This window comes from Patiria miniata, unplaced genomic scaffold (assembly GCF_015706575.1).
Source record: "Patiria miniata isolate m_02_andy unplaced genomic scaffold, ASM1570657v1 HiC_scaffold_21, whole genome shotgun sequence".
Lineage (NCBI taxonomy): Eukaryota > Metazoa > Echinodermata > Asteroidea > Valvatida > Asterinidae > Patiria > Patiria miniata.
In genome coordinates, this window is record NW_024037060.1 from 4,486,077 (window position 1) to 4,509,877 (window position 23,801).

Below are 23,801 nucleotides of genomic sequence, written 5' to 3' on the forward strand. Positions count from 1 at the left end.
TACCGTGCAACACATCCCTATCGCAATATCCCCCTCCGGCTTACAGCCAGGGGGATAAAAAGGGAGAAACACATTGTCCAAACACGTCCAAAGATGTCTCGTAAATGACGGTTTTTTTAGCTGCTCCCATCGACGGAACTTGCAATATGTGTTTTTAAGACACCCTAAAATAACAGCATTGATAGGGAGCGTAAATAAGACATTCTTATTAATTTTGTTGCTGTAGTATTAATTTCATCAAATTCATATCCTACATCCGATTCAACTTTGGCTCTCATAGCAAAGCGCACATGTAAACAAAGCGTGACGTCATTGTGTCTTATAGGTCTTCAATTCTTTGGGCGACATGCAGACACTGAGTTAACAGGCATACACCGCCCAAGCACAGGTTAATAAAAGCCGGCATATGCCCCATTCGCTCTTGTATCACGATATTGGAACAAAAGCGCAGAAGTTGAACGGGCAAAGGCTTCCATTCACATTGCAATAACTAGACCTTTTGAACAAAAAAGTTACGTAACGGAGGACTCTGCGAACAGTACCTATGTTTCACGACGGGCGCAGCGCATACTGTTCGTAACTCCTCCACGGTGAAATCAATGATTTGATCCTCTGCAAAGAAACTGGTGAACAATCGTATTCGGAAACAAAGCTCAAGAGTCACTCGCGCGATACCGAAACTCGCCCCGCAGTCTTAAAAATAAACTGTACTAGGAATAGACGACACATCGTGACCATACCAACATAACATGCTCCACACAAGTCATGCTCATAGTCAGCTACCGTCCCCAGACTATGTAATAATAATACGGGCACTCGTACGGTGAGCCGGGCCCGCCGCTTTCAAAGTGCCTTAGCAAGATACTTTTACTTTTTATACGTGATAAAAAAACCGACTGTGAAAATCGAACCTGTCTTACAAATGTTAGCTTAAAATTCTACAACAAAATGAATTAAAAGCAGACACAATGTTAAAGTGAAAGGAAAGAGGAAAGGACATCGAGTAGTCAGTGGATACTGCAACATGGACTTACCTGTTCAAATGTTTCGTTATAGAAGTCAGTTCTGTTCATTTATTTCCAGTGTTCACAAATCAGTATGTAAGGGTGTACATGTACATGTCCAAGTAAAAAGTGTAGAGAAATCCATAAGAAAACACAGCTTGTATATAGGCATGGGCCCTATAACACAGTAGGCCTAATGGTCAGACACTAAGTGACAATCAAGCAAAATGTTTACATGCAAAGAAAAACAAGGGTACATATCAATAATTTTATAAGCCAACAAAAGAATGTCAGGAATAAATAACTATAGTACCACATATCAAAGTAAAATTCAGCAGAATAAATTTTGTAAACGGCGAATGTACCGTATACGAATAAAAAAAAATCAGAAAAAGTGCCTTAATGAAACAGGTTCGTATACAAGTCATTTAAATCGTTTGTTTATTACGGGAGTTTAGAGGGTTTTTTTTACATGCATGTATGAATACAAAGCGCAGATTGAGCTAACAATCCTCCAAGTGTTTCCAACTAAATATTGAGACTCAGTGGTTTAAAGACTGTATATACAATAGCCTAGTGGTTAGGGTACTTGTCCACAGACCGCGGGATCCGGGGTTCGAAACGGACTTTGGTGCAATTTTTGTGCACCCATACACTGATTTGTGAACGCTGGAAATAAAATGAACTGAACTGAACTGAACTGACTTCTATAACGAAACATTTGAACATGCAGGTAAGTCCTTTCACTTTGACCTTGTGTCGGTGTTTTTTTTTTATCACGTATCGCAAAAGTATCTTGTTCGGAAGGCATTGTGAAAGCGGCGGGCCCGGCTCATCGTACGGGTGCCCGTATTATCACATAGTCGAGGGACGGGAGTAGTGTGAGCATGTGTGGAGCAGGTTATGTTGGTCACCGTCACGATGTGTCGTCTATTCCTAGTATAGTTTGTTTAAAGACCGAGGGAGAGGTTTCGGTCTCGCGCAAGCGACTCCTGAGCTTTGTTTTCGAATACTATTGTTCACCAGCTTCTTTGCAAAGATCAATTCATTGGTTTCACCGTGGAAGAGTTGCTTTCATAGATCAAGATACGGTCTTTGTTTCACGACGGGTGCAGCGCACTGTTCGTAGAATCCTCCGTTACGTAACTTTTTTGTTCACAACGTAAACGTTATTGAAATGTGAATGGAAGCCTTCGCATGTTCAACTTCTCGTGATACAAGAGCGAATGGGGCATATACCGGCTATTTACCTGTGTTTGGGCGGTGTAGGCCTGTTGCATGTTAAGAATGATACGGTATTGAAACCCGGAAGTGTCTGCATGTCGCCCAAAAGACCTAAGACATAATGACGTCACGCTTTGTTTACATGTGCGCTTTGCTACGAGAGCCAAAGTTGAATCGGAAGTTGGATATAAATCTGATGAAATTAATACTGCAGCTCAAAATTAAAGCAATAAGAATGTGTTATTTACGCTCCCTGTAAATGCTATTATTTTATTATTCTTTGGACAATGTTTTTCTCCTTTTTTTCTTTAAATGTACCCCATTAAGCCTATCTTCTAGTTCTTTCTTTATCGCTGTTTTTCTTTGGAGTACTGCTCAATCCCCCCCCCCCTCCCCCAAAGTATGTTTATTAATATTAAGGGAATAAATGTGTGCTCCGGAGGTTTTTATCACTCTGTTTAATACCACTTAGAGTCTGGGTGCTGATAATTACCCGAGCCGGAGGCGAGGGTAATTATCAGCACCCAGACTCTAAGTGGTATTAAACAGAGTGATAAATACCGACGGAGTACATATTTATTCCCATTCATAAATACCTTTTCGGTAAAAAAAAATCATATAATTCGTTCAAAACATCCCGATTTTGTTCAACAAATTCACTTTATGCTTTTTGAATCATCCCTCCTGCAAAATAATGGAGTGTTCAGCTGGCGAGTAAGATGAAAACAACCCTTTTATGAAGATTGACGCGCGCGTATCGTGTTCTATGCGATGTCGCGCAGAACGCACCTGGCGCGTTGCATTTTGAATTTAGAACTATAAAATTCTAACTCCCTGGTAGTGTTGCGCATGCCTACGTGAGGATTGTGAACGTTCAACCAATGAAACGATAAGAGGCACTGGATTTTTAGGAGTCCACATTTTATTGTGACACTGGAAAAGTGTTTAAGACCAGCTAGCCATGTCTTTATAATCCGTTTAATACCGGCCACGTGACGGGCTCTCGACCAATAGGAATGGCTAAACTGTCTGAGGTATTTATGAATATTATTTTAATGGGAGGGGGCGTCCAAATAAGTAGCGTTTTATTTCAGGTTGCGTTTGCGTACATAACAAACAGACCTGTCGAGCAACTGAACTGGTTTCCAATCCATTCTCGAACATGATAGGGTGTTGGGTACCAACCTTTATCATGTCTTATATATGCAAAAGTGAAGAACTTTTATAATGCTAGAAAATTAGCGATTTCACAATGAAATGTTTAGTTGTTGGGGAGCGAGAACAAGCCGAAAATATCACAGGTTCAATGTTAAAGATGCGTCCCCTCGCTGCGTTTCACCTCGAAAATTGATGATTAGAAACGGACTTATTTCTTCGAATTATTGGCTGTCATATATTAATTCAGCTCACGCAGGTTGGGTTCATTTGTGTGCAAAATGAAAACACCTTTTTCAGAGTGTTGCAGACGCCCAAAATTGGAATAAAAGAAAATGTTCTCGTTAAAATAAAAGAAACACATCGACAACTAGTTAGCCTTGATGAAAAAGGCATGTAAACAGCACGGGTGTCATCTTTAATGTCGTTTACCCCATAAACCGTGAACACCCGCGGGGGTTGCCTGCGGAATACGAGAAAGGTCTTTTAAGTGTCTGTCCAAAGAAATTTCGAAAGCCGCACCCACCGGCGGGCGGCGGGCGGCGGGTGGCGGGTCGGTTCACCGTACGGCGCGTCGTCACAATACCTGGTTTGTTGTGAGACTGCACAGAGAGGTTTTGGTCTCGCGCGAGCGACTCGAAGCGTTGTTTCCGAAGGATCAAACCACATAATGCATGCACAATGGTTCACCATGGAAAAGTTACTTCATGCTTTCTTTTACTTTTGGGTGCAACGGACTTCTCCCCCCGTTACGTAATTTTTTTGTGAACGCGAAGTCGCCAATTCAGGTTTCTCCGCTTTTGTTCCAACATTGCGATACAAAGAGCGAATAGGGCACACACCACTTTACCCGATCAACCTGCATTTAGACGGTATTCGGGTCTGTTGCATTGGAAGCGAGATACGGTATTGAAACTAAACAGAAACGCCCCAGCAATTACTCTTTTCCAAGCCCCTCCTTACATCGAACAACCTACAGTTCATAAACTGGACAGGGATTTGATATGTTAATAACTTCCGCAAGAGTTGATGAATTCTTTCTTTATACCAAAATATGATGACCTTTATATTTCCTCAATCAAACATTTTGTAAAAAACACGAATCGATGACTTGATCGCATAATTGATAACGAGTTGAAAACTCAAGATTTATGAAGTGGAATACATGCATGCATTGGAATTTTACTCCATGAGAAAAAAGTCGGTTACAACCAATCGGCTTTGTCAAGATGCCACAGATGAATAGGGACATACATACACAATGGCGGATGGGGGGGGGGGGGCAACAGGGGCCATGCCCCCCCCCCAAAAAAAATCACCCAAACCATATCTTTTGAAGTTGACGTCGCAAAAAGGCAGCCACCAGCGTACAACATTAAAAAAAACCAACAGTTTTTCGGGGAGCAAAAAAAAAGTTTTGGCCCGCCCTAAAAACCCCCCACTGTGTCCTGGATTTGGCCTGATACATTCGTGAGTGCGAGACCAGTACCGGACTGAACGGTCGCGCGATTGCAATGAATTGTTGATTGCAAGAAGTGAAACAAAGGAAGAATAGTTTGAGTGAGGGGTGGTTCCTCCATCGAGAGTGCAGTTGAATAGGCAATTCGGCGTAACAATGAACGCGCTAAAAACATTACGTAACAGAGTGCGCTGTCAATAGTGTAAACGCCCGATATTGGAAGAGAAAGTAAGGTGCGTTTATCGAATTCCTTGGTACTGTAGTGATTGGAAGGAATTCGAGTACATTGTTCAATGATGAATATTTGTGGCGATACTCTCAGTCAATTGAGGGCACTATTTCAGTTTAACGGTCAAGCCTACGCAGGTTTGGTTGGGGGTTAAACGTACGAAAAGTAGTTCGCAGATAATTAGCTGTTTCGGCGACGTAGTTTGCCGATACAGCTCCTTTTAATTACGTGTGTTAATATTGATATTAAAGATAGATAAAGGGATTATTTGCTGCTGTGATTAGAAAGAATTGTTTGTGATTACATAATAATTGTACAGTGTGCAGTGACGATCAGTTGTGCGATTACATTTAGCTGACTGAGGGCGCTATTCAAGTTTAACGGTCAAGCCTACGCGCAGTTTGTTTTGGGAGTTGAACGTACGAAAAGTAGTTCGCGTATAATTGGCTGTTTTGGTAACGTCATTCGCCAAAACAGTTCCAGTTGCGTGTATTTCGTGTTGGGATTCAAATTAGCAACCGAGGCATTTCTTTTATTCTCATTTGTAACCGACTCTAATTATAGGCTCCCAACCAGGAAAAAAAACTAGAACCTCTAGATCCATATTTTGGTAATGTAACAAATGAAAAATATATATACATTAGATTCTGTAATCAGTCTATGTTACCCACAACTCTCCAAGGTGCAGAATCGTGCGTTTGAGACACCCACCAAATCAAAGCTTATTTCATAATCTTATATTTTCTGTTTTATTTTTGTGCATTTATCCTATAACGTTTGGGAGAAAATTCCATCAAATGATGTCATTCCGAAAAAGTAGTCCTGTGGCCCATCGCCATTTTGCAAAATGCATATACGCTCCTTTGCAAAATAGAGCAATTTTTCGGCCCAATTTCATGCAAATATCACAGAAACACGAGCTCACACTCCTGTGTACGGCTTTCACCCATTTTATTTTAATATCAAGTTCAAAGCCCTCAACGGTGTCCACTCTGCGTTTGTAACTCACAAACGCCTTGACCTCTAGTTGTGTTTGAAATGTTAGTACATGTAGGCCTACAGCTGTTACATAAGTTTAGGGTTCGACCTCAGCGGTGGCCCGCTAGCCTAAGTAGCCCGGTTGGCGAGTGAAAAATTATTAGGCTACGGCAAAGATGAAAGGACTGGAAGAAATAAATCATTCAATTGACAAGCAAACCTGTATCACTTTGTGTCTAATTTTAATATTTGTTTATGGTCAGATTATTAAAACACTGACAAGAGTGCCTCATGATACATGTTTTAGGCTACATGTATGCACATTCTTGTTTATAAGACACTCTTTAGTAACCGTCCCACACTCTATAAAAAAAAAAACCACGCCGGCTTGTAAAAATTAAGGGTCTGTTTTAGTAACCCGGCTGGAAAAAAATGTTAAGGGCGAATTTATTTTAAAAAAAAAACATTTCGTTTTCACTGTACCTTATAAAGCCGCGACACTGGTAAAAATAATAATGGGATAAAGAAAAACAAAAAGTTATGTGGTGTTGACCAAGCATTCAGGGGTCGCGATTGGTTACCAACTCCCATATAGGACTCTTCCTGGGTCTCGGATTCCCTGGCCCACCACACCTCCTTCCCTATCCATCCATGTAACCCCGGAGGGCCAAGCACCGTTAAGGGAGGAAACGAGGCGACACCCTATGCCTTGCTGCCGAGACAGCAAAAGAGCCCCGTACCTATGAGTAGATGCATAACCTGGACTTCGCAGACAGTCCCAGCCGGTGACTTAACTGATTGAGCTAAGGTCGGTTGGTATTTGACGACGGGAAAGAAAGACTCTTAAGTAAATGATTGAGCACGTGTATTGAAAATACAAAAAATGCACCGCGGTCCGTTTCGAACCCCGGACCCCGCGGTCTGTGGACGATGACTCGTACCACTAGGCTGTTGTACATACAGTCTTCATACTCAGAGTCTTAATATATAGTTGGAAACACTTAGAGGATTGTCAGCTCCAGTCTGCGCTTTGCCTTCATACATGCATGTAAAAAAAAGAACCCTCTAAACTTCGAAACTCCCGTCATAAACAAATGATTTAAATGTCTTGTAAAAAAAACCGAACCTGTTTCATAAACATGCACTTTGGCTGAAATTATGTATTCGTATATGCCGTACATTCGCCGTATTTTTCCCCCGCAAAGTATCGGTCTTTTCCCAATACCTTATACTCTTCAATCCATTAATTTTGTTTCTCGGAATTTCGATGTACATCACTCTACTAGGCAAGCTATTCATCTCCATCCGTCACTTACTGCTTCTTTTGCTTCAAAAATACGAGGGATCCGAGTGATAGTCCACTGATCCCTGAAGAATTTTCTTAATTTTTACAAATCTATTTTGCTGCATGTTTAACTTGATATATCTTACTATAGTTTTCATATCTTCTTAGGTTTATTTCTTCCGCATTACGATCGCTGACTTTTTATATACCTAAACGTGGATATGATGACCTTTTTATTTCTTGAAACAAATTTTCCCCCGTTTTTCGCAGCTTTGTGTAATAGCGAGTTGACAAACTCAAGTTTTATAAAGTGGAGAACATGCATATTGAACTTCCTGGAATTTTACTCACTGAGTAAAAAAGAAAGAAAAGAAATGGGTAATTGGTAATTTCTGTTTTTGAGAGAGGGGGGGGGGCATTGCCCCCGTTGGCCCCCGCCCGGATCCGCCGTTGCGTGTGTATGTCCCTTTTCACTGTGGCATCTTCATTGACAGAGCCAAGGTTTTTACCAATTATTTTTTCAGTGTGACGTCGCAAAAAAGGCAGCCATGCTACGTACAGCATAAAATTTCAGCCACCATGCAATGATGCCATGAAGAGTCCTAGTGCCCCCTTGCTTTTCATATCGAATTTGGGGCGGAACATTTTGGACCCACTTTTTCGGGGAACAAAATAATGTTTGGCCCACCCGAAACAACCGCTGTGTTGTGGATTTGGCCTTATACAATGTGTGCGAGACCAGTACCGGTACACGCTGTCAATAGTGTAACGCCCGATATTGGAAGAGAAAGTAAGGTGTGTTCAAATTCCTTGGTATACTGTAGCAATTGGAAAGAACTGTATTACCGAGTACATTGTTGAGTGACGATTACTTGTGGTGATACTCTCAGTCAATACAATTGAGGGCACTATGCAAGTTTAACGGTCAAGCCTACGCAGGTTTGGTTTAGGGTAAAAGTACGAAAAGTAGTTCGAGCAAAATTAGCTGTTTCGGCGACGTAGCTCGCCGAAACAGCTCCTGCTAGTTACATGTGTTCATATTTGGATTAAGATAGATAAAGGGGTTCTTTGCTGTTGTGATTAGAAAGAATGGTAAATGATTACATAATAATTGAACAGTGTGAGTGTGCAATGACGACCGGGTTGCGTGATTACTTTTGGTTGATTGAGGGCGCTATTCAAGTTTAACGCTTAAGCCTACGCGTAGTTTGTTGTGGGAGTGCAACTTACGAAAAGTAGTCCGCTCAGAATTTGCTGTTTTGGTAACGAAGTTCCCGAAAGGTAAAACGCGTTTTTGGTAAAACGCGGAACTGTTATTATTGAAGGTCTTCCCGGGTGAATTTTCCCCAGGTTAAAAATCACAGGAGTTGTTGAGAATATAATACACTTATCCACATTAAAATTAAAACATTGCGATGATTTTTAATGTTGGTTCTGTAACGATAAACATGCCCCCTCCCACAGCATCGGACCCATTACACGTATACTGTACATACCGTGCATTAGGCCTATTTGCACAAATCCTTTTTTTGGTAAAACGCGGAACTGTTATTATTGAAGGTCTTCCCGGTTGAATTTTCCCCAGATTAAAAATCACAGGAGTTGTTGAGAATATATATCACACTGATCCACATTAAAATTAAAACATTGTGATGATTTTTAATGTTGGTTCCGTAGCAATAAACATGCCCCTTCCACAGCATCGGACCCATTACACGTATCCCGTGCAGTAGGCCTATTTGCACAAAAAAACTGAATTGGTAAAACGCGGAACTCTTATTTGAAGGCCTTCCCGGGTGAATTTTCCCCAGAACAAAATCACTGGAGTTGTTGAGGATATAATACACTTATCCACATTAAAATTAAAACATTGTGATCATTTTTAATGTTGGTTCTGTAACGATAAACATCCCCCCCCCCCACTGCATCGGACCCATTACACGTATCCCGTGCAGTAGGCCTATTTGCACAAAAAACCTGAGTTCAAGGTAAAACGCGGAACTCTTATAATTGAAGGCCTTCCCGGGTGAATTTTCCCAGAACAAAATCACAGGAGTTATTGAAAATATAATACACTTGTCCACATTGTGATGATTTTTAATGTTGGCTCTGTAGCCATAAAAATGCCCGCACAGCATCGGACCCATCACACGTATACTATACCGTGCATTAGGCCTATTTGCACAAAAACCCGAGTTGGTAAAACGCGGAACTCTTATTATTGAAGGTCGTCCCGGGTGAATTTTCCCCAGAAAAAAAATCACAGGAGTTATTGAGGATATAATACACTTATCCACATTAAAATCAAACCATTGTGATCATTTTTAATGTGGGTTCTGTAGCGATAAACATGCCCCCTCCCATAGAATCAGACCCATTACACGTAGGCCTATTGTACACCTATATCGTATGTACAAAAGCCTGGGTGGCTAATAACGCGGAACTCTTATTATTGAAGGTCTTCCTGGGTAAATTTTCACTAGAAAAAAAATCACGGGAGTTGTTCAGGATATGATACACTTATCCACATTAAAATTAAAACATTGTGATGATTTTTAATGTTGCAAGGTTATGTAGCGATAAAGATGCCCCCTCTTACAGCATCGGACCCATTATACAAGTGATGGATGCCCGTGCTTGATAATAACACATGGCCGGAACAAACCCCCTGAAAAAAACTTGACTTGGTAAGATATGGGCATCTCATAACATCTCATCTCATGTGTAAATTTCCCCCAAAAATGCTCAAATAAATTTTTGGAGGATATACGACACTTGTCGACATGAAATGTTCGTAGTGATAAACATACCACTTCCCCTTATAGCTAGCTAACAACAGTTGCACGCGCATCTGAACACTGGATTTGTAAACGGTATTTATCTTTTACCGCATGTGTTCTGCGGTCATAGCGTCAACACAGCGTCAACACACGCAGAAGTACGACCCCGCGTAATTTGAAGGGTAATTTTAGGACTAAGTTATGAGATCTGAACGTCAGTCTATTTTCCAATTGAGTATTTTGTCTTTGTTCAGTGTAATCTCCATTTGTTTGCTGAGTTCCGCAGAGTTCCACACGTTCTGCAAGTTCCGCAAAATGCAGTTACTTTATAGACCAACACAACAGGTACAACGTAACTGCTGAGTGCTGGCAGTCCATGCGCTGCATACAGTGTGCAGTCGCATGTTTACCTATATACGTGTCAATGTGAGTAGTGTGACTTTACTGACCAAACTCCAAGAATGGATGCCAGACTCAGTTTCTTACCCAGGCATCTCAGACAAAGTTTAATGCCTTTCCAAAAAGAGGGAGTCCTGTATGCGCTACAAAGAAATGGCAGGTTCGTCATAATATTCATCATGTTCATAATAAAAATTTAAATTAGGCCCCCCCTAATAAAAATTATTAAAAATTAAAAGCAAATTTTCCCCCAAAATTCCTTAACTTTTTCATTATTTTCTCAATTTATCATTTTTCTGAGCGTGAACAGGGGAGCATTTGCCCTGCCCCCCTCCCCCCCAGCATCAACTTAACAGCAATATGGCTTTGCACCTCCTTTTCCTTTTTTTGTTTTTGTTTTTTTGTTTTCCGGGGGGCGGGGGGGGGGGGGGGAACAAGTGCCCCCTTTGCCCCCCCCCCCTCATGACGCCCATGCAAATGACTAATGACGAATGAAAGGGGTCTTATATCATAGAGTGACAATCAGCAATTAGTGACTAGCCTAAATTGGTTTACAACTATGTAATCAGTACATGCATGTTGGTAAACATGGTAAAGTTAATATTTCTCTTTTATTTCTTGTTGCAGATGCCTCTTCGGAGATGAAGTGAGTATGCGTTCTCAATTCAGATTGACAAATAATATGTGAATTGTAAAAAATTCTCAGATGAGGTCATTTGGAAGGATGATCCCTTGCAGACTGAGACCGTGAGTGCATAAAAACGTGCAAAATTACTACTGACGTTTTTTTACTCACCATTAGGCTAATTAATGCCCACACAACACATACATCAAAATGATAAAGTTGCAAGCATGTCACCTGCGAAATTTGAGACCTTAAATCCAATTTTAAGGCAAGTTTTTGGCAGTTCAAAAACCATCCACGTCAATCTCCATGCTCTGGAAATGGGTGTGTGATTCCCAATGTATTCTGGGTAGGTGTAGGAAGAGCCTTGCAGCTTACTTGTTTTTTAATTGATAGCCAAATGAACATAGCGCCCTCTGTTAAAAAATGAAACATTCTACATTCACTCAGATCAACAAGAGGGCGCTGTTTTATCTACAAGATGAAAATGTTCTAGCTAGGGAGTTTTTTTGCACAATGCATTGCAGTACACATCAACGTGATGTCTCACGTTTGGATTTCGATAACTCTCTGCAAAATTAGAATTAAAAGCTGAATTTTTGGTGATGCAATGCTCACAACAGCAACTTTGCGAGGCAGAAGTTTTGGGGATTATTGAGGAAACTGTAGTGAGTAAGAAGCTTGCACATTTGATTCACACTGGTTTTATTATGCAGCACAAACTTTTGCACGATATGGATACCTTAAGTTTTGGGACTCTCATACACAGTATTGAGAGTCCCAAATTTTCGGACTAGATCCCTTGGGTAAAATGACACAATGTCATAGGTGTAAAATGACAAACAATCTGTTAAATCTGTTTTGCCATTTGTCTGATTCATTTGTTTACGTGTAGATGGGGCTTGGTAAGACCATCCAAGCTATCAGTGTGGCCTACTTCTACAGATCAGAGTGGCCCTTGCTCATTGTTGTGCCGTCCTCTATGCGTTATCCGTGGATTGAAGAGTTAGAGAGGTGGTTACCAGACCTCCAGCCAACTGACATGAACTTGATCTCTTCTGGGACCGATGTAAGGTAAAAGGAATGCGTACCATATACATGTGTTACTATTACTGCAATTTGAATGAATATGCTTTGAATATGAACTTTGACCTGTGCTTTGAAAGTGGCCGACTTTACAAAAAGTAACTTTACGAAAAGTCTAATTGTTGTTTACTGTTTACAGGAACATACCAAAATGCAAGGTTTCCTTAGTCGGGTATGGATTGCTGCGTAACGACAGCCAGACCTTGGTGAAAGCACTGACGGACCAGACGTTCGGGGTTGTGATCGTCGACGAGTCTCATTACATGAAGAACAAGAAAGCGGCGCGCACCAAGCTACTGGTTCCCTTGCTTCAAGCGGCTACGAGGGTTATACTGCTGACTGGTACTCCGGCTCTAGCGAGACCAGCCGAGGTAAGGTTCAGATCTATCGTGTTTAAGTCGAGGTACATATGATGGGATATACCGTGCAAGATTTGAGACTCCAGTGTCTGTATACCCAATGGGCACCGTGCGCCAACAAAAGAGGGCATGTTTTTACCACTTTTGATAACCCTATGAACGGGACACACAGCGTGTGTGCACTATGGCGAACTGGTTCACGCTTGAAGTACGCACAACTTCCTGAATGTGCCAAAGCTATTAGCCACAGCGTCTTCGCGTGAGCATCAGGCATCGTCAGCGCGCGAATAGGTTCGAATCTAACTTGCGATGGTCTCCCACTGGCAGACTATTCCCGGCCACCCATAAGCTTGGTTCAATCGAAATACGCAGTGGATGGACCAGGAACCATTCTAGGTCTCCCCCAACTCTCCTTTTCTGGCCGTTGAAGGAGTACTTGTGCCCGGAGCCCATACACACTCCAGACTATTGTTACCTATCACATCCCCCTAGATATCTATCAAAAGAATTCCTGAGATTCCGGGACGCAATGATCAATACAAAAGGGGCGGGAAGGGAGGTTGGAGACTCTTCGTAGCATATCTTGCTTCAAATGGGAGCACAAGACCTCAAAAGTCAATCACAAGTTATCCAGTCCTAAGCCAAGTCACAAGCTGTTCAAAAGACATTCCATTGTTATTATTCGTCCCCTGTTGCTTGTGATGGGACTTGAGATTTGGTGGCTTGTGATTGACTTGTACCTCAACTACCTCAAATTGCATGTCCTTATGAATTCACACTTGATTATAGGCTCTCAGCTTCGGTCCACAAATTGGGCCACCGGTATCAAATGATCGAAAAAGAGCAACGCTCAGAGCGATTTTTGACAAGGTATACACATCTAGAATTGGAAAATGTGTTTAGCTTTGTAGTGTGAGCGGTGGCAGTTTTTGGGTTAATTTTTTTTTCTTCAAAATGGCCGCCAATATGCTTGAACCGGATTAATTATATGTGGTAACAAGCATGTTTTGGCTGCCATTTTTTTAAAAACAGTGATAGCACCCAAAAAGCTGCCACCGCTGCAATGCTATCACTTATCTTCCAACTACAGGGGTGCATACCTTGCCAAAAAATCACAATGACCACTATTCCCCTCGTTTGATACCGACCAAACCCCCAGGCTGATGGCCTGTTAGGATTCTCATTAACTTCTAACGTCAAGTAATCGTGACAAAATAAAATACTTCAAAACATTTCATCGTCGTGTTTGGCTGGTTTTGTTTTTAGCTGTTTACGCAGATTGACAGTTTGCAGAAGGGGCTTGTGGGTAGCTGGTCGCAGTTTGCAAAGCGGTACTGCAACGCTCGCTGGAGACATTTTGGAAAACAGAGAACATGGGATACATCGTAAGTAATATGTTCGGAGCTGAAAAGCGGAACCCAAACCCCCAAAAATATATTTCATATTTAAAATAATATGTAGCACCAAAAATAATAATGACTGGAAAGCCAATTTCTAAGCTACTTTTTGGTGAAAAATTACTGAAATTGCTCAATCCGTTCAAAGAATATCAGTATTTGAACGCAATGACCCAAAAAACCTTTTTCGTCCAATAAAAACCAATTTATTGCGTATGCTGACTACTCTACAACAAACAAAATGACACAAAATACTTGTTTCAACAACTGTCAACAACTGTAGTACACAATATCTTTATTAACAACCCTGGTTAGGCAAACAATATGATTTATGAAATCCATTTTTTTTTTAATAAAAATGTGAAAAAAAATGAAGCAACCAGGTTTCACATTAGATGAGCTAATCATTACAAGTTTACGTTTTGTCCCAGAGGTGCTTCAAATCTCGATGAACTGCACAAGCTTCTAGTCCAATCAGTCATGATACGAAGGCAGAAAAAACAGGTCAGTACACAGGAAAAAGCCAAGGCAAGAGATAAGTCCAGTCAAGTGATTATGCACATTATTTATTTCATTTAAAACAACAAAACATGCTAGTGTCATGATTTAGGGCGTAATTCCTGGCTACATGGGATATATGGGTGTATGGCTTCTGACTAGCAACCCTTGAACAAAGACACTGGCAAAAATGGAGAACCACCAACATTGGGCTGGATAGCTCAGTAGGTAGAGCACTGGAACGGAAATCTGGAGCTCACAGGTTCAAACCCCGCTCCAGTCATTTTTTGTGTTCAACTTTTAAAAAAAAAACATATTATTTTACTTGTGGCAATGAAAATTATAGAAGTGATCAGTTTTAGAGGTGGAAGCTAAATCTCGTTTGACATTTTGCGAGAAAACTCACAGAATTAGGCAGAGACTGAAAATCCACTCCCCATGTCGGCCTGGGAAGGGCTTGAACTTGGGTGACAGTGGTGGAAGGCGAGGACTCCCCACACATGACATCACACTGTCAATCTCATCGCGTTATTAAAACTTGATGGGGCACTTGCATAAACAATTGACCTATCGCCGTTTTCGAGTTAGTCACGCCCCTTAGACAACCCAATGGAATTTTTGTACACTAAGTTGTGTTTCTCAGATTTTCGGTTCCGCGTCCATATGTATATCGTGTAATTGGACAATATTTCACAAGCTGCGTTTACGCGATTTCTACGGTATTGTACCGCGATAGGTCAATTTTGGCATGGTCTATTTAACGTTGGTCTTTATCTATAAACATCTTAACCCTTTGAATGCAGAAATATTTGCCGTAATTAGACTTAAGAAAGTTTTGAAACTTTGCAAGGTGGTAGCGTTATGTAGTGAAGGTTTGGTGATACTATGTGGAAAATCTCTTTTGAGAAGATGTTTGGTTGTGAAACTCGACGTTCCAATGTGTATACTCTGATCGTCTTCAGGAGATCTGAAAGAGAGTACTGAAGATGATCAGAGCAAACTGAATAGAACGTCGAGTCTTTTCAGAACCACGCTTTTTCTCAAACGAGATTTTCCACATGGTGTCACCACAAACCTCCACCAGTAATAAGACTTTATGCCCTGTGCACAGTGAGTTGATGTATCAACATTTGTTACCAAACGCAAATATTTAAGAAACTGACAAATGAAACACATATTTTTAAATTTTATTTTTGTGGTTTTGGTTTCTCCACTTGTGAAAGGTTTTAACCCAACTGCCACCGAAGAGAAGACAGAAAGTGCCATTTGAGTTGGCTGACTCCGTGGAGAAAAAGGTAAAATGAACGTGGGGATAGAAATTTTTAAGAATTGAGATATTTATTTATCTGGATTTTGCAGAGCAAGTGCTTTTCAACGGTATACAACATTAAGGGGTACTGAGTTCTGTAACGGAAATATAGACTGCCAACTTCAATTTAAGTTGTAAAAAGTGATTCTTGCGTGAGAGAATGGAATTAAAAAATCCTGCAACTTATAATAGACAGGATGAAATGGGTTTTAAAGATGTTGGAGGGAACCAAAAAATTGGAGAAAGGGAAAACAGGACTTACAGATTAAGGTGTCCCTAAAAACAAAAACATTGACCACCCCTTCAAATATTGGCTTTGCCCCACTGTACGGCAAAATGGCAATTTAAGCTCATTCCGCGGCAACAGATCACAATTTTAATACTCGGCTCCATGACACCTGTCCCTTATATTCTCTGAAGGGTGTCGATGTAACTCACTTAAAATATTTTGATTAGGAACTGGAAAAATGCTGGACTGAACTGGACAAAGTGATGAACCCCCAGTCAGCAGCTGCTGTGGAAGAACTGAGCAACAGAAGCTTTGAGGTGAAGAAGCTTGCCACACAGATGTATAACTTAACGGGAAAAGCCAAGGTAGAGTGGAAATGAATGTACATTCAGATTTTAACAATGTGCTTCCTTTGCACTTTTTTACCAAAAATCAAAGTATTTGTAATATGTGACCTGTTCTGTCAAAAGCAGACGCTTCTGGGCAGAGGTTGACATTGAGATAGGGCCAAAAAACGCTGTGGGGGTGTTTTTTTTTCCATTTTCTAATTTTTGCATATTTGTAATTCCGAGCATGTCTAAAATATACTATAAAAGTTTGAAACCCTAATTTGATCTCTAATTATAGTATTTTTGATGATTTGTTAAGGTATATCAGTTAAAGAAATGTCTGTTTTGTGACGTTCGTGTCCATTCTCTCTGTTTTCTACTTTTTGACCCAATGAACTTCAAAATAGCATAACTTTGCGCAGGAAAGACCGGTTTCAAAAATTAAACCACCTATTAAAAGGAAACAGAACATATTTTAACAATATGCAAAAATCTCATTTTTGACCTTTTGCCCAGAAAAGTCTGATTTTGACAGAACAGGTCACATATATGCCTGTTCATCAGGCGATGAGACTAGTTTTCTGCAGAGGTTTTGAGATCTGCGCAATCTGGTCTCTACGCTCACAGGTGGAGAGGGGCAGTTGCAGTAAAGTGTCCTGCCCAAGAATAGTGCTGTGCATTTACGGGTTTTACAGGAACCGGGTATCCTGTTGGAAGTAAAAGACGGGTACCCGTAAAAGAAACCCAACCCTAAAATTCAAATCCCGGAAGTTGTCTGAAGGGCTTTATAGCTTTACGGTGTAAACTGCAACTTTCACGAGCGTCATCTGTCATGTGTTAAAATACACATAAACGTGAAAACTGCTTTGGTTTTCCATGTAGCCTGGTTTTCATTTTGACAATTCCCCACAAATGTCATGCAAAGCATTTCTTTTTCATTGTCTGAGAAGTTACTGAGTAATTTGTGAAGTTGGTTTCGGATACTCGATCCCATAATTGGGACCGTTTCCTGACATCAGCGGTCAAGTACTCGGATACCTGGTTCGGATTTACACCCCTATCCAAAAACACGAGCACCATTTGACAATTTTTAACAATCTTTAAAACTCCCTAGGCTATTTTGCTAGGTTGTAGCCTCAATCCTGCAAAATCCTCCAATTGGCCTCATGGAAAAATAGCATATAGCCTCAATCCTGCAAATTCCTCCATTATTTCTTGAATATGGTCCGTGGAGGGGTGACCGCTGCCTGAATCCTGCAAAATCCTGCGGCAGTGACTGTCAATATGTTGAGGCTTGGCCAGTGACATCCTGGAGCAGTACGGATGTTTTCAAGCATAATCCAGGCCTACATTTATGCATGGCTGAGCACAAACAACACAAGGTCTGGCCCAAGATCTTGACAAAGTGCATCCTACGAAATCAGTAATGCACTTTTGCCATGTAACCTCAATCCTCCAAATTTCTCCACTTTGGCAAAGAGGATATTGAAAGATTCAGGGCAATTAGGGTTAATCTCAAGTATGAACTGAGCCCAATATTTATTTATGGACGTTTTCATTAATTTCTTTTTTGCAATGTTTATTGACTTGTTGGTAATCTAGATAGGCGCTGTGTGTGAGTACATCAAGATGCTTCTGGAGAACCAGGACTTGAAGTTTCTCGTCTTTGCTCATCACAAGGAGGTCTTGACCGCCTTGGCACAGACGGTGACTGCCTACGCTAAGGAGCATAAGACACAACTCAAGTATATCAGGATCGATGGCGATGTACCAAGCATCGAAAGAATGGTAAGATGTGCAGAAGAAAGTGTAACTTTTATTGTTATGGCCAAAAAAAAAAGTCTCCGGTTTCTGGTATGGAGCTTGCCCAAAAAGTGGTGCGGCGACGCGGCTTTTTTTTTTTTACCTGTCTTTTTTGCTTCAAATGTCAGCTGATGACTGCAAATGGTGCCCGACTAAACTTAGTGCAAATATATGGGAGTCCAGAGAGGCCACATAAAGCTTATTCTCGACCATAACCCAATCTAAAAACACGTTAAAATCAGCAGCAGGATTCCAGTCAAACCAGTGAGTTTGGCGGTTTTAAGACATCATCTTTTATTGAAAAAAAAACTTTTTCATTTTGCCGACGCGCATGGCTACGGCGACGCGTGCGCATACCAGAAACCGGAGACTTTTTTTTTTTGGCCTATTGAGATCAGCCTTCCAGTGGTAAAAATAAATCAGCGTATTGTACGCTTTCGTAAAACGTACCCGGATGACTGCAATATTATGTCAGTAAAAACACCTCGATGAGGACAATATTATTTTTTATATTGTCCTCATCCGGGTATTTTAACAAATTTCATTAGTTTTCACTCAATCAAGAGTGTAGAAAGTCACAGGTGTTAACCAGTGAACAGAGCGTAGTGCGCTGGCACATGCATTTGGTACTGTTTTGTCAACAAAAATGCCAGTTTCGAGCGGGGCAAGATTCGCTACGGTTAGCGAAAATTCGACGAAATTTGAAAACTTAAAGACACTTTATTATTCCTCAGATTTTATTCAATTCAATTCTATTCATTTCAAACTCACATTTATTTCCGTACCAAAATGAGAAATACAAGCATAGAATACACGAATAAGTAAATAAATTCAAATCAACCCCCTCCGACTTCTGTGACAAATTCATCTATCCACACACGTAGGGGGAAAACTAACGTCAAATGTGGTTTGTGGTTTCCAAGTGGTTTGAAGGACACAGCCCGTCAAGTTAGATTTGCCTCCTGACAGTATGACGCATCTTTGGAATGTGATGGGGGAAAGCCTGATGAGGATGGCATGCCAAACACTCCTTGGTATTTCTTTGAACTGTTCCAGATGACACTTTGTTCAAGATTTTGTTCTGAAATGATGCACAATTACCGTGACATTTTGGACAGTCCAATTTCAAAACTTAATAACTTCACTTTGGAATATCCGATTTCAAAAAACAAAGCGGCTTTTCAAAGAGCAAAGAGCAAATTGATTCTGAAATTTTACTTATTTTGCCAATAACTCAAAATAAACTTCTTGCCCAAAAGTGCCTGATTTTGACATGCCATGTCACATATAGTGATTGAAACTTTATTTCATGTTCCAATACAGCATTTGGTGAAACAATTTCAAAATGACGACGACACGAAGGTAGCCCTACTAAGCATCATGGCAGCTGGAACAGTAAGTTTCGATACAATTTGACCCCTTTTACCCCACAACTTTGAAGTTCACAAAATTGAAGGTTATTGATGGCTACAACATAGTACAACATAAAAAAATGAGTGGAATGAGCCAAACTTTTACGTCTGAAGTAAACAGATCCAGTTTAGGGCTGTGGGGAAAATTGGAATATTCGAATATTCAATCGATTATCGAATATTCGAATATGAATATTCGGAGGTGAAATGCAATGAAATAAAAAGGTGGTAAAAACTTTGTTTTTAATAACAAAAGTGCTTTTTCAAAGTGAAGTTTCAAAGTTGTTGCCAAAAAAACCCCCATAAAAGCAGCTTGTTTATATGCCAAGCAATAGTGCCATTCATATATTACTTCTGCTTTGGGAGTGCTTGCGGTAACCCGGCCAACCCATTTTTTTTACGCCGGACCGCAACCCTGATCGCTGATGCTTCCGACAAGATAAAACAAAGCTTTTTGTCTTTCATGTCTTCACAAAACACTTTGTTATTCAGGGTTTGACCTTGACGGCAGCTGCCCAGGTTGTGTTCGCTGAGCTGCACTGGACGCCGGGCGTCCTGGAACAGTGCGAGGATCGAGCCCATCGCATCGGCCAACACAACGCAATCCATGTCCATTATTTGGTTGCCAGGGGAACCATTGACGAATGGCTGTGGTCTGCCTTATCCAGGAAGGTAAGCGAGTTTTTTGTGTGGATTAAAAACAAAACCAAATCAAGAAGTCCAAATCAACGAAGTGATTGTGCTTACCGTATATGTGATCTGACTGTTGGAGACCAGCTTGTGTGAAATGCATAGGATGGGGTAATGTAGTGAAATTATGATTGCCTATGACTGTTCAAGGCGAAGGAATGTTAATAGACCAGCAGAGATGATTATTGTGGTTGATAGGAGGCGGACATTGCAGAAATTCCTATCTTTCATTTCATTTTCATGTATTTCATTTTTCGGGATACACTTGTTACAACAAACAATGACATTAAAGACACAAAAATACACATGAACATTTTAGACAAAACATTTACTTGCACCAAAAGAAACAAGGTTTCTGTCGAGGGGCTCTCCAACCGATTAAATATGACCCGCTAAAAACAATGTTAACAAATTATAATTATGTAAAACCTTAAAGAAATAAAACAATATTTATACAAGTCTGTAATGAATACAACTATGAATAAAACAAATAATTGCATTGTGTCTTAAATTGCTATACAGTAAATAAGTATACATAATAAAATGATTTGGAAACTTAGGCACAATTTATATGACAAGTTCTAATAGCACTTCACTGTAAACAAATTCTTGCCAGCGAGCTACTTAAAGATTTCATTTTATTAAAATACTTTTGAAAAAGTTGATTAAAACAATTTTGAGAAAGATCAGCATTTAAACTTTACCACTTTTTTGGCCTTTGGAATGAACCAGTTGGCTCTTAGCGCATGATTTCTTGTCTCATTTCAGGTCAATGTCTTGAGCAGTACCCTGAATGGACGGGTCCAACACTTGAGGATGGAGGAAAAAGGAGGCGAGGAGGTGGAGTTCCTCAAACACGCTGCAGCTTGGTTGCCTAGCAACCGAGACCTGGAAGATGATGACAGTTTCTACTTTGACAACAAGGTTTGTTCAAATACATGTGGGTTAGTCTATAAATTTGGCGTCAACTTTTTTTCCCTATCCGTGCTACATCTGACATGAATGATTTTATAATTCTGATGCACTCCTTAATGCAGTTGTCTTCCAAGAGTGATTATGAAGAGCAAACTACTTACCCAACAAATGCAAAATTGTTTGAAGTCATTCTTAACCCTCTCCGCCCTGAATCCTTCAAAATCCTCTTTGCCAAAGTGGAGGAATTTGGAGGATTGAGGTTACATGGCAAAAGTGCGTTACTGATTTCGTAGGATGCACTTTGTCAAGGTCTTGGGCCAGACCTTGTGTTGTTTTTGCTCAGCCATGCATAAATATAGGCCAAGATTGTGCTTGAAATCCTCCGTATTGCTCCAGGATGTCACTGGCCAAGCCTCATTATATTGACAGTCACTGCCGCAGGATTTTGCAGGATTCAGGCAGTGGTCACCCCTCCACGGACCATATTCAAGAACTAACGGAGGAATTTGCAGGATTGAGGCTATATGCTATTTTTCCATGAGGCCAATTGGAGGATTTTGCAGGATAGAGGCTACATCCTAGCAAAAAGGCCTAGGGAGTTAGGGTTAATGATACTTAAATGGCATATTACAAAGTACCAAGGTAACTGGGACAGGAAAAATGCCAGACTTTGGATCCTAAATTTACAGAATGCCCATTTATACGTGACTAGACCCCACAAAAATCTCTCTCCACCCACTGAAAAACAAACGAACATGGTTTGCTCAGTGTTGTGAAATTCACAGCAGTCACATATTTGCATTGCAACATCTACACCTGGAAAGAGGACCAATTACGAAAAACAGTTGACGCTCGTTAACGACAAACATCTGTTACTACAAAGTTCTGATTATAGTGAACATGAGGCCTCAGTCCCATTTTTGCATTTATTATAAAATGAATGGGACTGGCACTCCTTTTAATGCAAAATTTGGATTCAACAAACATTTGGTTAGGTGCATATGATTGTGTGTTAAAGGGAGTCGATCATGTTCAATTTGTTGGTTTCATTTGGCACTTTGCAGAAAACGAGTCACGACATCCGCACGTTCTTCACACCCAGTCAGAGCGATAGCACCAAGCAAAGAAAACGTAAGCGTCCATCATCGAGTAAACCCGCAGAAACACCACCGAATCCTCACAAGACAGAGACCATCTGCATTGATGATGATGATGATGATGACTTCAAAGTTGCCAAGAAACACAAGCCGTCTTGTGACCGGAGCCCTAAAGAGCTGTTTTCCGATGACGCTCAGCCTGTCAATACGACAGTTTGCCCAACACCTGGTGCTGCCACTAGAAAGTCACAGAAAACAACTGCTAAGGATGAAATCACTGCGTCGGCATCCTCGAAGGATGAAGTTGTTGTATCGCATCAATTTATAGACAACTTGCCAGAGATGAAAAGTAACAAGAAACGTCAGCGACGTTCCAAAGACAAGACGGAAAATGCTTGTTCAGATTCTCAGTCAGAGAGACTTCCTGACTTTGATTCGAAGTTAGAAGATCCGAGCGCGTCTCCCCAAAAGAGCAACCAATCAAAAAGAGAACACTGTACACCTAGTTCATCCAGGAAACCGCAAGAGGAGAATGCAGTGAGAAATATGGACACCCCCTCGCCACGTAACTTACCGGCCCAAAAGTTTAACACCAATGAAAGCTGGAGTTGTTGCGCTTGTACATTTGAGAACCATGCCGAATTGCCTTTCTGTGAAATATGCAGTACGCCAAGAAAGACTTCAAGAAGCCGGTCATCAGAGCCGTTAAGAAGAGATCTCTGCTTGGAACAGGGCAAGGTGCAAGACAGCAGTGATGGAAAGGAAAGAATACCCAAAAGTGAGCAGTCATCATCCACAACTCCGCAAACATCTGCATCATCTGTTGCAAACAGCACTGGAAGCAGTTCTGTGAAAGTAACAAAGCTTGAGAAACATGCTGCGTGTTCCAATCACCCAAAGCCCCCCAGCACTGTAGAAAAAACTTCACAAACACGGGAGACATACACTGATGACAACAACTCCCTGAGCTCTGACTCTGAGGCCACAGCATCTTATGACTTGCCTAGGGAGCCTCATGACATCTCACCCAGTCCCACAAGCTCTACCCACGAATGCTCCTCAGAAATTGAGATTCCAACCAAGTGTCCCAAACCAAAGAAAGTTACAGCTAAAAACCAGGATCATTCCAAAGACTTGAAAGCTACTAGTGATTCTGCCATTATGTCTGAAGAAAGCACATCAGAGGAACATTGGACGTGTGATGATCCCTACTGCGGATACCTCAACGCTGATTATGATACTGAATGCGAAGTATGTTGGAGCCCCAGACCAAAGCCGAAGTCCGACAAATCTCCGCGAGATTCACTCAGTCCTGGATTCATCAAAGCGTCGGAGCTAATTCAATCAGACACGTGTAAGAAAGCAAACAGCGCATCACCTGCAGAATCTTTGACATTCCAAGATGCTGAAGACTTGACTGCCGATGACTCGAGTCAGACAGAATCTGAGCAGGAACCAGTAGTCTATGACTCCTTCCTGTACTGTCCCAGCAAACATACGGACAGGATCTATCTGTATGACCAGGTTAGTCAAATATCT

At 41.0% G+C, this 23,801-nt stretch overlaps 1 protein-coding gene across 2 annotated transcripts in view; it reads left to right on the top strand.

Annotated features, from left to right (window-relative positions):
• Nucleotides 1-1,557: 1,557 nt before the first annotated feature.
• Nucleotides 1,558-23,801, top strand: part of LOC119729648 (DNA annealing helicase and endonuclease ZRANB3-like) — a 31,902-nt gene continuing 9,658 nt past the window's right edge. The window contains exons 1-13 of one of the 2 annotated variants that reach the window (XM_038202311.1): nucleotides 1,558-1,737; nucleotides 11,141-11,159; nucleotides 12,034-12,212; nucleotides 12,364-12,595; nucleotides 13,850-13,968; nucleotides 14,412-14,484; nucleotides 15,702-15,773; nucleotides 16,244-16,381; nucleotides 17,948-18,133; nucleotides 19,472-19,543; nucleotides 20,053-20,232; nucleotides 21,019-21,174; nucleotides 22,230-23,786. In XM_038202311.1, the coding sequence (XP_038058239.1) occupies nucleotides 12,034-12,212; nucleotides 12,364-12,595; nucleotides 13,850-13,968; nucleotides 14,412-14,484; nucleotides 15,702-15,773; nucleotides 16,244-16,381; nucleotides 17,948-18,133; nucleotides 19,472-19,543; nucleotides 20,053-20,232; nucleotides 21,019-21,174; nucleotides 22,230-23,786 (2,964 nt within the window). In that variant the 5' untranslated portion in view covers nucleotides 1,558-1,737; nucleotides 11,141-11,159. Of the gene's footprint in view, nucleotides 1,738-10,250; nucleotides 10,674-11,140; nucleotides 11,160-12,033; nucleotides 12,213-12,363; nucleotides 12,596-13,849; nucleotides 13,969-14,411; nucleotides 14,485-15,701; nucleotides 15,774-16,243; nucleotides 16,382-17,947; nucleotides 18,134-19,471; nucleotides 19,544-20,052; nucleotides 20,233-21,018; nucleotides 21,175-22,229; nucleotides 23,787-23,801 lie in introns of those variants that run through there. The other variant, XM_038202310.1, reaches the window with a different exon arrangement.